This window comes from Sciurus vulgaris (assembly GCF_902686455.1).
Source record: "Sciurus vulgaris genome assembly, chromosome: 12".
NCBI lineage: Eukaryota > Metazoa > Chordata > Mammalia > Rodentia > Sciuridae > Sciurus > Sciurus vulgaris.
In genome coordinates, this window is record NC_136473.1 from 77940428 (window position 1) to 77954918 (window position 14491).

The following is a 14491-nucleotide window of genomic DNA, read 5'->3' on the forward strand; positions in this document are numbered from 1 at the left end:
AAGCACCCCTTTCTTTAGTCGGGATCATGGGCTGCACCCTGTTCTTTTCCCATCACCACGACTCATCTAGTCTCGGGGGTCTCTGCCACCCAGAGACTGATGCCAATGTGGGTCTCTGTTTTCTGTCTTGAGTTCTCCTTCTAGAAGCCTCCAGAGAAGCATGAGTCCTCCTCCCTTTGAGGGTCTGCCTGGCGCTTCAGTATTTGAACGAGTGCTACTTTCTCTCCTTCCATTCTCACCCCTATAGTCTTTTCTCAATATTAGCAGTCAGAGAAGTCTTTGAAAATTAAAGCCAAATCGTGTGCAAAACTCTCCAAAGTTGCCAAGTTCCCTTCAAGTAATAGTCAAGAACCCTGATTTTCTGACCCCTAGTGATCCTGGAAATTCCACTCTGGACTCCATCTCCTTGCTTTTCCTTGACCATGTCAAGTCCACTTCTACCTCAGGATCTTTGCACTCACTGTTCCTTCCATGACCTCTTAATATAAAATAGCTACCCACCACCACCAGGGTGTCAAATGGTGCCCATAGCATCCTGGGTATTTGATTTTTCTTTGTTCATTCTAGAAGGTAAGCTCTATGAGGGCAAGATTTTGTCTGTTGGGTTCACTGCAATATTCATAAAACTCAGGATGTGAAAGTGCTTATTAAATATCTGTGAATGAAGAAATGAAAGAGTGAATGAAAAGGCAAAGTTCCAGACATCTACCAAAGGCCCCACGAAAGCTGTCCCTGGTCAGTGTTGATGTAGTCATCCTCCCACATAGAAGCACTTCCTATGTGTCTACAGCCCCCACACCAGGCATAGTGTCCATCTGTTCTATTAGACAGATATATGAGGTAGTCAATCACTCACAAGTCACAGTCATGAGCATGACTCATGAATTAACTCATGGGTGTTAATTCCTGACAAAGCAGAATAGTAGACATCCAGAAAGGGCCGTGATTGCTATGCTATTGGGAGCAAACAGAAGCTGGGCCCACAGAGTGTGGATCCCCCTGCCTGGGGAGAGTGAAGGGCTGCAGAGGGCATCTCTGCTGGCCAGTCTGTCTGAGGAACCTGCCTCTGGGGCTGGAGGTGGTCTGGGTGAGCAAGTTTCTTGTGTCCCAAGTCACTCCTTTCCATTATAACTGCACTTTGATTCCAAAAAATTAGAAGATATACCCAGTCATCTATCAGAATGTTTTATGCATTAAAAAAAAAAAAAAAAAAAACACATACAGGCACACACATAAATTGAAAGCAAGAGCTGGGTCAGGCTCCGGCCCTGAGCAGCTTCTTGGCTCCCTGTCAGTGGAACTTGATGGCAGAGTATTCCACATGATCCGGCGATGTTCTCCTGGGGCGATCAAAACAGGGCACATTGGCGTAGACAGCAAAGTCATCCTCTTTCCAGGGGTCCAGGTTGATCACGTTGGAATAGATGACTTCAGCTTGGTAGGAAAGTTCCTTTAGAGACAGAACCCCAGTTAGAGGCAGATGGCTGGGCAGCTGGTAGGAGCTGGGCTGTCCCTACAGGACAGAAAGTAGAACCCCGTGTCCCTGCTGTGCAAGCCTGGATCGCTCTATTTTTAAGAACATTCCTTTAAGGAATGTTCCCTGCCTCATTCCCACCACCCTCTGTATGGGGCCTATCTAGCAAACGGCAAGAAACTAAACATTTCCTTACCGAGGACTTGTGGAACAAATTGGTCTGATGCCTCAGTTGTTTCTTAAATAGTCCTAGAAAAATTAAGAAACTCAAAGTCAGCCTGACTTGGGGTAGTGACCATCTTTACTTTGTTGACTACAGAATTTAGGGCTGAAGTTTGAAATGCAAAGACCACCAAGTTCAACCATTGAGCCTCAGACTGAGTTAAATTCCCAGGAAGATACAGGGGAATGAATACACTTAGTATTATTTGGATGAGATTATTTGGCATCAATATTTTTAGTTCACATAGATAAACCGTAATTGTTTATACCAATGGCTTATACATGGCTTTCAGAAATAATTTGTATGATGGATAAATCACATTGCTATATTCAGAGTCCCCAGCAACTCTAGAGAAGAGACGCTGTAGCCTGCCCAGCCCTTCTCCTTCCAGACTGACCCCTAGGAAGGACATCTCCTCTTCTGCCCCTAGTTTCTACCCTTTTGTCATTCCCACTTCCAGGGCCAGATGTTCACTCACTCTCGTGCCTCCATTTCCTCAAGGTCACGGACAAGAGAATCACCAGGAGCAAAATGAGGGCCACAATACCAATGGATCCAGAAAGGGCCATGACTGCTATGCTGATGGAAGCAACCAGAAGAAATGAGGACACTCCAGCCATCCTGGCTAGCTTGGTGGCCATCTATGAAAGTGCCCTGGAGCCCCCTTGCCCCTGGGCAAACTCTCCACCTCGGGACTTCCACCGCCCCAACAGCCAAGCATCCTCTGCCTCCACCTGGAGCCTCTCTGCTCCCTCAGCATCCACAGCCATGTCCCACCCCCACATACAGACCCTCTCTCTAAACTCCCCACCCTCCTCCTCCATGGGTCCTTCTCTCACCTACCTGCTGAGTCCTGCAGACTTAGTCTCTGGCTCCACCGTGGTGACATCCTCTGCAGAAAGGGAAGGAGAGGAAAAGGAAAGAGTAGTTGAAAGTAATCCTTACACATACATGCAATGAGCTGTACAAGATCCTAAATGATAATGTTAGCTTCCATTTATCAGGGACTTGATATATGTGAGGCACATTCATTATCTCATTTAATGTTCATAACAGACATGAGGTAGGACCAATCATTATTCCCTTTTTACAGTAAAGAAACCAATTCACCAAGGTCCACCTTGCACAAGGTCACAGAGTTCGAACTTGAACTCACATTTCACTGACCTCAAATTCGTGTTCATATACACTATGTTCTGCTGCCTCCATGTTATTTCACCCCTGACTTCTACTATTTTTACCAAGGATAACCAGAGATATGCTAGGGTGTCCATGAAAAAAAAAAAAAAAACAAGGTGAAGGTGATAGGTACAGGGGAGGGGTGTGTGAAGGGTCTTCAAAGGGGTCAGGACACCAGCAAGTTGGACTGAGCCACCAGGAAGAGAAGGCAGGAGTGAGTCTGCCTAGGCCCTGGTGAGGAAGGGGAGAATTATTTGCACTGAAAGAATTTCCCCTGCCTGGAGGAATGAGGCACCAAGTACAACCCTTCTCCAACCATGGTCCGACCCCAGATTCTCAGAGTTGGAAGGAATCTGGAAAACCTCTGATCATGCAGGTGCAGAACCTCAGAGAAAGACACTTGCCCAAGAGCACTCACTACCGCTGGGACTTGAACCCACATTTTTAACTCTAAGACCAAAGCTCTCTATGCCTGCACGCAGGCCCTTCAGCTTTCTTCCCCCATCAAGCAGAGCTGCAAGATCCAGCTCTCCCAGCCTCAGCAGCTCAGTGAGACCCTGTCTCTAAATAAAACACAAGATAGGGCTGGGGATGCGGCTCAGGGGTCGAGTGTCCCTGAGTTCAATCCCTGGTACTGACCCCCCGCCAAAAAAAAAAAAAGATCCAGCTCTCACAGTAGATAGCACCTGTGCGGCCACATGTCCTGGGGAGCTAGCTGGCTACTCAGACGCTGATACAGAGACAGCTACCAAGGTAGGGTGGAGGTGACATATTAGATCACTAGGGCAATCTAATCTGGGGGCACAAGCTCCAGGAATTAGAGCTTCTTGGGGTCCCTAGGCCAGAAGGAATCATGCCGGACACCTCAGCATCTCCCTTCCTCTCTGCCCTTCACCCTGGCAAGCTGACCTTCCCAGCTCCCTGCAGCAGTTCCCGCCCATTTCTTAGGAGGGGGCCTGGAAGCCAGATCTTCCTAGTGGCAGTCATAAGCAGTGAATCACCCGAAATGAGACAAGTCACAGGATATGGAGGGAGAGTGGAATGGGGTGAGAGACACACGTGATCCCAGAGCAAGGAGAAGGGAACTCGGGTCACAAGTTGAGAGTGATCGGCTGAGCTGGATACATCTGTTTACCATGAAGAGAAGAGATAGTGTGGGGATGTCCATCCAGAGTGGAAAAGCAAATACCTATTCTAGAAAGGCAAAGGAAGGTGGGTAAAGAGGAAGGATCATGAAAGACAAGGTCATGATGGAGACTGATGTTGACTCCAGTGCCCTGGGTCTCAAGAACTTCCTAACTGTGTGATCTCTGGGCAGTCACTTAACCTCTCTGAGTCTCATTCTTTTTGTCTGTGAAATAAACATACTATGAATACTTACCACACAGAGTTGTTTAGAAACTAAATGATCGGCCTATTATTGAACCATCAGTAACAACCATTTTGCCTTGGGCTGGTTTTACCTGAACCAAGCAACTGGGTGGGGTTGTCCAGGGGGGCATTGCTGGCTCTGGAGTCCTGGAACCTAGAGTTGGTCCAATTCATCTCACCCAGGGGGCTGTTCAGTGAGTTCTTGCCGTAGGTTCTGAGGTTCCCGGAAGCAGAGTTAAGAATATTTAGCAACCGCTGGCAGACACAGGACCCCAGGGATCTGGCACCTCTTCTCCATGTCTGTCATTCCTGCATGGCAACCTGTTGAGTGAGGAGAATGTTAGAATCTCACCTTTGGAGAGCGGAGGGGAGGACTTGGAGATGGCTTCTCTCTCTTAATGAGCAAGCACAAGGTCAAAGTCAGCTCTGCAGCTTCTGTCTGTCACGTCACCCCCTTATCCATGGTGTCTGAGGTTACCTCAGTCCTTCATTTGTTGATTTGATTACTGTCTTTCTCCCTTCCAAAGAACAGAAGCTCACAGGAACGGTTGCCTTATGGGTTTTGGCCTCACGACATCCCCAGTGCCTAGAAACTCGCCTCATGTGATGAATAGGTTCAGTTCGTATTTGTTGAATGAATAAATGAATGCTTGCCAAAGGCGACTCGAGAACAGCCAGACCAGGGTCATCCAGCCTCCGCTGGACCCTGGAAAGTTTCTACCCCACATCTCTAAATCTCTCAGCAGATGGCCCATCTTTATCCTTTGAAGGGGAAGTTGATTTGAAATGGCGCAAAGTCACTCTGAACCCACCAAGTTCTGCGATAAAGAAGCTGAACTGGGCAATGGGGATTTCAGAAAAAGAGGAGATATGCCTGTGAGATGCGAGGGGACCCTGAAGGGGGTGCCTGCCCGCGTGTGGGTGGCCCAGGGGGGAGAAAGAGGAAGAATGGGTGATGATAATAATGTCCCACGGCCACTGTCACCCGCACTCTCCCTGCTTGGGCCTCCAGCCTCTTCTTAGGATGTGAAGTGAGAAGAGGTGTGTAAAACCAAAGGAAAGAGGATCTGGCACCTTCTGTACCCCTGACGGCCACCACATCCCTCCAGAGGGATCTGCAGGAGCAATTGGACAATCCCCTCCAACAAGGCGAGAGCTGGAACAAGGGCCTGGGAGCCCAGGATGAGTCATTTAACAGTGCAGACTCAGTTTCCTTTTTTGTGAAACAAGGCAAGGCTGAGAAGAGGAAGAGGCACGGCTAAGAAATGACTGGTTCTTCCCACAAGCGCAGCTCCTTGTCCAACAGTCCTTCCACTGCTGTCTGGCATGACGTATCCTCCTCTCCACCATGACGTTGCCCAAGGAAGAAGAACTCTTTTGGAGAACAGCTTTTCTAAGTGTTTGAAATTGTTCTTCTTTTCAATCTTCTGAAAATTATTTAAATTTTTCTTAAAATTATTTTAATTTAATTTTCAGTTTGGGGAGGGGGTGCTTAAAATTTTGGTTTCATCAGGCAACGTTCAAAGATAGAAGAAGAGACTCCTGGAAAAGCTGCTCTTTGGCCCTTGACCCCAGATGGCTGGCTCCCATTCCTGGAGGCGACCAGCATGGCCAGGTCATGGTTTGCTTTTTGCACACAGGAGCGAAGACACAGACACACACACACACTATGTGGTTTTTATTTTTTTTATAGATGATAGCATACTATATACATTGTCTTCCCTTTTACTATTTCATTTAACATGAAATATTTTGGAGCTAATTTATTATCAATATGCACGGAACCTTCTTATTCTGCTTTTTAACCTCACAGGGTCTATCTGTGGATGCCCATAGTTTAACTGTCTTCCTAGTAGTGGACATTTAGATTGTTTCCAATTTTATTCTTCCAGTGATGGTGCCATTACTAAATGTGTACAAGAAACATTTTCCTCATGTGTGAATATATGTGTGGAATTAGGGGAGTGGTCATGAGTGGAAGTTTACAGTCCAACTTTTTTTTTTTTTTTTTTTACATTGAAAAAAATCTTTATTCAAATTCATTGGTAGGCTTCCAAGGTCTCTGACTTGAAGCTTTTGATTTTCTGTGTTCATTTTACTCAAGTTGATAGTGACTTCTGGAAACAAGTTGTTCCAGTCCAAACAGTGTTTCAGGACATTGAAGTGGTGCAGTCCAACTTTTAAGAAGTCAGTTTTACTTTTTAAAAAAATCCAAAATGCAGTATTACCCAATTTGATATACATACCAACTAGATTTTACTCTGAATGGACTCTGACTGTTTTCAAAATTCAGACAGCTTATAAAAGAATAACTCTTTGGATTTCCTAATTATTTTAAAGAATGTACAGGGATTCAAAGACCAAGAGTTTGAGAACTGCTGACTTAAGGACTCAATACTTTTTTTTTTGGTACCTGGGATTGAACCCAGGGGCGCTTAACCACTGAAACACATCCTCAGCCCTTTTTTATATTTTATTTTAGAGACAGGGTCTCACTGAGTTGCTTAGAGCCTCCATAAGTTGCTGAGGCTGGCTTTGAACTTGTGATCCTCCTGCCTCAGCCTCCAGAGCCACTGGGATGACAGGTGTGCACCACCACACCCAGCTCAAGACATTTCTTCATGATTGGGAAAGAGGGGGGCATTTTGCTGAGAGAGAGGTCCATTGAGTGTGACAGCCAAGAGACTCGGGAGAAACAGAAATGGTACCCTCAGATAGCAGTCTATGTCAAGGAGGACAGTCATCTCCTGGAAGTGAGAATTCTCGAGGGTCACAACCTGTGTCAAGAGGCTCTGCTAGAGGGGACAAGTGCGGGGAGAGCACGACCCTGAGTTGGGGGATCGTGGAGAATATATAGAAGCTGTTTGCCAGATAAGCTGCCAACCCCTCCTGCTGTGATTGCAAGTGCCACCTGCCCAGAATCCCTCCTCCTTAGCTAAGGGTGCCTACAATTCCAATGCAATGTTTTCCTTCCCTTCGCCAAAGGGCAAGCTCAGTGCGAACAATGCCAGGCATGGCTCAAGCTTCCACGCATGTGTGCATGACATTGTGGAAGATAGATGGAAAGATCATCTTCGTAAAATAAGAGCTGGTGTCCGTGGCAGGCGTAGGATGGGTCTAAAGAACCAAGGAAACTAAAAAACATGAAGGAAATAGAACATAAGAACTGTGCAGGCTCCCATGAGGGCCGAGGGCCACCAATTCAGGAGACGGATCAATCTAATTCTAATTCTAAAATCAAAGAAAGAAGTCCAACCCAGCCGCATTTGTTACACTATATGTAAGTTCCCAGGAGGGTGAGACCGGGGTCAAGGGTGCGACAAACCCAATAGAGGCCTGGGATGCAAAGTGGTATCCCATGCCACACCCACCCAGTCTAGCAGAGAACATCGCCATCTGAGCCCAGCGGATGAAACAGAAGGCAGGTGTACGGCCAGTGCTGAAAAGGTGGCAAAGAGGGCTGTCAGATCGGAGAAGAAGGGCTTGTCATTTCTCACTTGAGTGATGAGAAGGCTGCCTGGAAGAGGCGGCATCTGTGCCCCGGCTACAGGCATTCCAGGTGAGAGGGTGCCAGCCTGAAGAGGGGCAAAGGCACCGGAAATGGAACAAGCTGTCATTTCTCCTTGTGAACATCTGCAGTCATTGGTAGGAGACGGAGCTCTGGCACCTGGGGGTGCAGGGCATGTTGTCTCCTAGGACGGAGAGGGAAGGAGGGACGGAACCTGGGAAGACAGAATGAGCAAAGGCAATTCACTAACTCGACTTCAAAACCTTGTGCCGGGTGCAGTGGTGACGCACGCCTGTAATTCCAGTGGCTCTAGAGGCTGAGGCAGGAGGATGGTGAATTCAAAGCCAGCCTCAGCAAAATCGAGGTGCTAAGCAACTCAGTGAGACCCTGTCTCTAAATTAAATACAAAATAGGACTGGGGATGTGGCTCAGTGGTCAAGTGCCCCTGGGTTCAATTCCTGGTACCCCCCAAAGAAAACAAACACCTTGTGGACTGAGACCATTGACTTTTCTCTCTAGCATCTAGGCCAGGGCCTGGAATAGAGTAGCCCCTCAATAAGTGCTTGATGAATAAATGAAAGATGGGAGACGCCCTTTTGGTGTTCCTGGGTTGGCCACAGAGGCATAGCTGTAATCAAGGGGAGCCCACAGGCAGAGAGGGTGAATGCATGCTCACTTCCTCCTGGGTTCCTCTGAAGTAAATACTCTTATCACTTCTGGGACTTTAAATGTCTTTCTGGTTGTTACTGCAAATTTTCATTTCTCAAAATAAAAACCCCACGTCCTCCTGAGGTGTCTTAGGGAGCCGTTTTTTGTTTGGGGTTGCTTTAAAGATCACTCGGAGATATTTTTCAGTTGGCACAGTGGCTTATTCGCAAACAGCAAACAATTGCCTTAACATTTGGCTTTCCAAGGAAATTCAAATGTCAGTCTCATAGACTCCTTCAAAAGTCCACCAGTATTATTCCACTGTATAAATATACCACAGTTTCTTTAATCATTCATCAATTGAAGGGCATCTTAAAGAATAATAAAATTAAGGCATTTGCAGGCAAATGGATGAAATTGGAGAATATCATGCTAAGTGAGATAAGCCAATCTCAAAAAACCAAAGGAAGAATGATCTCGCTGAGAAGCCGATGAGGACATATAATGGGGAGGGAGGGGGCAAGAATAGAGGAAGGAGGGACTGTATAGAGGGAAACGAGGGGTGATAGGGAAGGGAAAAAATAACAGAATAAATCAAACACCATTACCCTATGTAAATGTATGATTACACAAATGGTATGCCTTTATTCCATGTACAAACAGAGAAACAACATGTATCCCATTTGTTTACAATAAAAATAAATTTAAAAAAAAAAGAGTCCACCAGTGACCATGTGAAACCAGCGGCTGTCTGCAGGTGATTTAACAAAAACTGGTCCCATACGCAGGCCCAGCCAGTATTTGACTGGCTCTGTGCATGTCTTTTATTTGATTTTAAAACCTAATAATATTTTTTTCAGAAAGCAAGCACATTTTTAACAAATGTCAAATGGAAACCTTATGCCCATCTCATGATCTCATTTGCTAATCAACAGGGAGTATCTCTTGTGACCTCCAAGTAGCAGTTAGAAGGATTTGGAGTATTTATTCCCATTTGTAGATGAGGTGTCTGAGTGATGGGAGAGTTGCTCAATGTCACAGACAGCAAACTGCAAGACCAGAATCCCAACACAGACCTCACCCCTCACCATCCTTGAGACTTTGGTATAATTCCTGTTTCTACATATGTGGGAAGCACTGTATTGACTGTAGTGGCCACATACATAGGACAGCTAAGGATGGTTGTTCAGGTTGTTTATTGATCAAGAGTGCATCTAAGGGGACTATTTAAACTGTAGACATCATTATCTTGACTTTTGTTTCCATTTTTGTTTAACTGGTAAGTGTACAGGTTGGTGATTCATATTCCTATTACAATGATTTTCTGGCAAATGACAATATAATGTCTTATTTAACACAAATCCATTTATTATGATAGTTTCTGGCAGGTGCAAATAGACTTTTTCTAGAATAATTGACATTTGCTTGCTTCATAAGTTGAAGAACAGTGAGTTGAACCAGACCCTGCTGGTTTAAATAAATAGTGCTATAATAACTAGTGCTTCCAACTTAGGAGTTGCTTTAAACTGCTCTTTTGATTTTCTTCTAAGTGTTTAAAAAAAAAAAAAAACCTACTAGTAATTGTGTATTGGCTAAATTTGACATTTTGCATTGTAATTCATATTGCTCACTTGAATGGTAGCTCTGAGCTCCAAATTAAGATCTATAAGATTTTCATTATAGCATAACTTACTTTTATAGTAATTAATGTTCATTTGTCATTACATATCTGCAAAGCATTTTATACTCATAAATTAAAGAGTACTATGTAATGAACTGGTAATTACATCTTAGCTATTATTTATGGGTTGCTAAAGGAAATTCCTTCAGGATAAAAATTGGCTACTGATAAAATTTCATGGCTTATTACCCATTATTTTTTAAAATTATAATTTCTAATATAAACTACTTATATATTTTAATAATATTTATTTAATATTCAGTAAACTAATATGTCATTTCTCCCAAGATATTGAAAAGAAAAAAATATTGAACCAGAACCAGAGAATGAATAAAAACTGTCTGGAGAAAAAGCAAAATCAAATATTGGGATTGCTGCATACATTTTGGGAGGAAAAGGTGGAATGCCAAAAGAAAATAGAGTTCAGAGCAGTTGGTTTCAGTAAATGTGTCACAGAAATGTGAGCAGGGTGTGAATACACCTCTTAGTTCCACTGTCAAACACAATTGATGAATTTCAAGAAAAACTGCATTTAAAAATGCGAAGAATCCAAATACATGGCTATGTAGTTTGAATAAGTAATAATGATGTGCTCTTTTTGAAAGTTATTCACCTCCAGTAAGAAATTTTCCTTTACAGAAGATAACATAGATTGGAAATTTGGGGAAACAAACTTGGATACAATTTTTTCCCCCAAGGGTAGAAGAATACATCTCTGGATGCTGGTTACTTTATTATACTTCAAAGGATTCTGGGCTTTGCCAGCTCTTTGAGAAGGAAGACTCAACTGGAAAATGAGAAAGAATGCAAAGTTTGGAGGGACTTAGCGTCCCCCTCTTTTTTTTTAATAACCGAGAAGAATCTGAAGTAAACATCAATAGAAATGCTAAGCATTCAACTTTCCTATCAGATTTGAAAACATATAATTATTATGCTGCAATAACATTCTATATGATAAGGGAAATGTTGGCGTGCTGTTGGGTTACACACACACACACACACACTCACACACACACACACATGATCCCATTTTTGGCAAGACAACATCTAGTCTTCAGAAGATCATTCAAGAAAAAGTAAGAGCATTCTAACAGGAATTTTCTTCATTTACAGAAATCATAGAAGATTTGTAGCATTGAAGCAGAACATGGACTCAGAAAACAAATATACACACCAAAGAATATCTACACATAATTTGGCAGATGAAATTTGAAATCAAATAGTTAAAATTCAGCAGATTTATGAACTGAAATCAATTTGAATATGGAAAGAAAGGGTAAAAATCACACATGAGCCTCATATCCTAGGGTTTGAAGTCATAACACAACTGTTATTTTGGGATTTGTAAATTTTCCAAAGGAAATTTTCAGAATACGTAAACATTAAAAAAAAATTTCCACAGCAAATGATATATATAGCTGGAGAAAGATTATACAGGTTTTCAGTAGACAATCACCAACAAAAAGATTGATCCAAACTTTAATCTTCGGAAGAGCAGAAATAAGTGATGATGAAAAAAATTTATGACAATCTTAATGGATTTCAAAATATGTCCCCATTCTTTGAACTTGCAGAGAACAATATATCAAGAAAATTCTTTTGAAGTCACTGAATTCTATTCTGTCATCCAAGAACAGTTCAACTTTAGCAAAACATTTAGCACTGAAAACAGAATAACAGAAGATAAAATTGAGACTGCTATCTAATACCCAAAGAAAAATCAATTTGAAAGCTTTGTGATCCCCAAAACATCAATTAGAAGCAAATGGAGCATTCTTTAGAAATCACTGATGCTAATAAGTATATAAATTCTGGACATAAACTAAATCTACACTTTTGAAATAAGTGAAAATAATATATTTTCCGATTAAATATGTTTTGTTGGCAATAATTTGGCATGATATTTTAAGTAAAATTTGTAACAAAATAAATATTAAAATAAGCAAAAATTGAAAGCTAAGATACAACATGCTCTTGAAAATATCCAGTAGAAATAAGAAACAGGGAAAAACCAAGTTTTGCCAAGTTGATGAAATGTTTCTGAGATACATTTTGTTCATGCTAAATAAATGGTAATCTCTTTGCATTAATGCTGACTTCTCCAAAATAGAAAGCACCAGAAAAAGGAAAGAGAAGACACAGTTTAACTGGGACTCACATGATCAATCCATCTACAACCCAAAGATCAGTATCGGAATCACTTTTTTTCTTATATTGGAAGCAATGAATTTTCTTTTCTTAAAAAAAAAAAAATGATACTCAAAGAATATTATGACCTTTTCAATATCTATATGAAATGTATAATTTGAAAAATTATGATAAATGTGAATTTCTGCAACCACTGAAAATATGATTGAAACTGAAGGATGTGGTGGGGAGTGTGTGATTGCAGAATTCTGTGCTAAAGGAGGTAAAACCCTTAAGTAGCTTTCCAGGAAGCCGGTTAGCTCCCATGAGATCCCTCAATTTACATGCAGTAATAACACACTGGACACATTTATTGAAACTATTGTCCCTCTCAGGATGCATTACTGTTGGCAGTATCAACCAGCACTTGAAAATGTAGCTTCTCAGGTCTGCAATTTGTAAAAACTCTGTATTGACAACATCCCGTGAAAGATTATGAATGCCAGTCCGCGTCTATAGAAAATCAGATGCTGGAGCAAGCAAGTGTGCTAATTGCCACGGAAAAATTTTGTTTTCGTGAGAATTATTTTATGACTGAAAACATCTCACCACAAACTGTTAAATCCTGGAAATTTTGAGTTCCTGATTGTGGCAACTAAATAACCATGAATTTTCTGATTTGAGGTTCAATAATCTCAAGTATATAATTCACATAGAATCAACTTGCATTTGTTTTGTTATTACTCAGAAGTACATAATTTAACAACTTGAAAAGATTCTTCTTTTTTAAAAATTTCTTTTATTTGTTCTAATTAGTTATACATGACAGTAGAATGCATTTTGACACATCATACATAAATGGAGTATAACTTCTCATTTGTCTGGTTGTACATGATGTAGAGTTACACAGGTCATGTAATCATAGATGCACATAGGGTAATAATTTCCAATTCATTCTATAATTCCTTCCCCCATACCCCTTCTCTTCCCTCCACTCCCCTCTGCCTAGTCCAAAATATCTCTATTTTTCCCCACTTCTTATTGTGAATTAACATCTACATATCAGAGAAAACATTTGGCCTTTGGTTCTTTGAGATTGGCTTATTTCCCTTAACATAATATTCTCCAGTTCCATCTATTTATCAGCAAATGCCATAATTTCATTCTTCTTTATGGTTGAGTAATATTCCATTGTGTGTCTATATCACATTTTCTTTATCCATTCATCTGTTGAAGGGCAACTAGGTTAGTTCCATAGTTTGACTATTGTGAATTGAGCTGCTATAAACATTGATGTGGCTGCATCACTGTAGTATGCTGATTTTTAGTCCTTTGGGTATAAACATAGGAATGGGATAGCTGGGTAAATGGTGGTTCCATTTCAAATTGAAAAGATTCTTCCTGAGCAAGGCATGCCTCCTCCTTATCCTACTAAAGTACCAGGAAGGCCAACCTTGGCTCTTCACCTTCTCATGGCGTGTTAAAAGGCATCTGGGGCAAGAAGCCTCCAGAGAAGCATCCTGTTCTCTCCCACGTGCATGCGACCTTGCGTGAGTCTGCCTCACGGTGCTCCGTGTCTCTCAGCCGCCCAGGACAGAGTCCACAGGCTTAACTCCGGCAGTGGGGGCCTGGGGTCTGCCCGGCTCCCAGCTGTATCTTAGGAGATTCTCTTACACTTTATTCAACAATCAACTTGAGCTTCTTACAGTTCTCAGGCCCCATCCTTACCTTGGCACCCTGTTTCCCTGGACCCCCCAACACCCAGGATGCTGTTCCCTGGCTCTTCACCTGGATATCTTCTAGTCTTCCTTCTCCTAGGACCAAGCTGGGTTGTCCCCTCCTCCAGAAACCCTCTGCTCCATCCCACCCTTAGAGTGTAGGCTAGGTAAAGATCTCACGCAGCACCTACAATCATAGCTGGTCACACAGAGCTATAACCTGCCACCTGTTATCTGTCTTCCCACCAGGCTGTCATCCTACAGTGGTGCTCTGTCCAGCTTCTGCCCCTGCTTGGTGACATTTGCACATGCCCAGATATACAATGTATTAAAAACAGTTCCATCTCACCAACGATCAAAGAAACTCAATTAAAATGATTTGAAATCATTTAAAAAATAATTAAGATGCTCAGCATGACTGTGTTCTGGGAGTGGACACCATCTAGCAAGAAGGCAAATTGTTCCAATCTTTCTGAAGGGCAATTTAGTGGTATTAAAAAAGAATGTCCATGCTCCTTTGAGCCAGTAACTGCCTTAGGGGAATTAATCCTGATGAAATAGT

The 14491-nt window shown here is 42.4% G+C and overlaps 1 protein-coding gene across 1 annotated transcript; it reads right to left on the reverse strand.

Moving 5' to 3' along the window:
* Positions 1-1166: 1166 nt before the first annotated feature.
* On the reverse strand, positions 1167-4469 carry LOC306642262 (uncharacterized protein). The gene is made up of 5 exons (XM_079107909.1): positions 4340-4469; positions 2541-2589; positions 2176-2276; positions 1671-1723; positions 1167-1450 (listed from the first exon to the last, which is right to left on the reverse strand). Exons 1-5 carry the CDS (start codon positions 4419-4421, stop codon positions 1292-1294), a joined length of 444 nt encoding a protein of 147 aa, XP_078964035.1. The 5' UTR covers positions 4422-4469; the 3' UTR covers positions 1167-1291.
* Positions 4470-14491: the final 10022 nt, after the last annotated feature.

Excerpts from the sequence above, each read along its gene's own strand:
- LOC306642262 (XM_079107909.1), bottom strand. The coding sequence starts at position 4,421 with ATGAATTGGACCAACTCTAGGTTCCAGGACTCCAGAGCCAGCAATGCC. Across the intron at positions 2,590-4,339 it reads CACCCAGTTGCTTGGTTCAG|AGGATGTCACCACGGTGGAG; the intron begins GTAAAACCAGCC and ends CCCTTTCTGCAG. Across the intron at positions 2,277-2,540 it reads AAGTCTGCAGGACTCAGCAG|CATAGCAGTCATGGCCCTTT; the intron begins GTAGGTGAGAGA and ends TGCTTCCATCAG.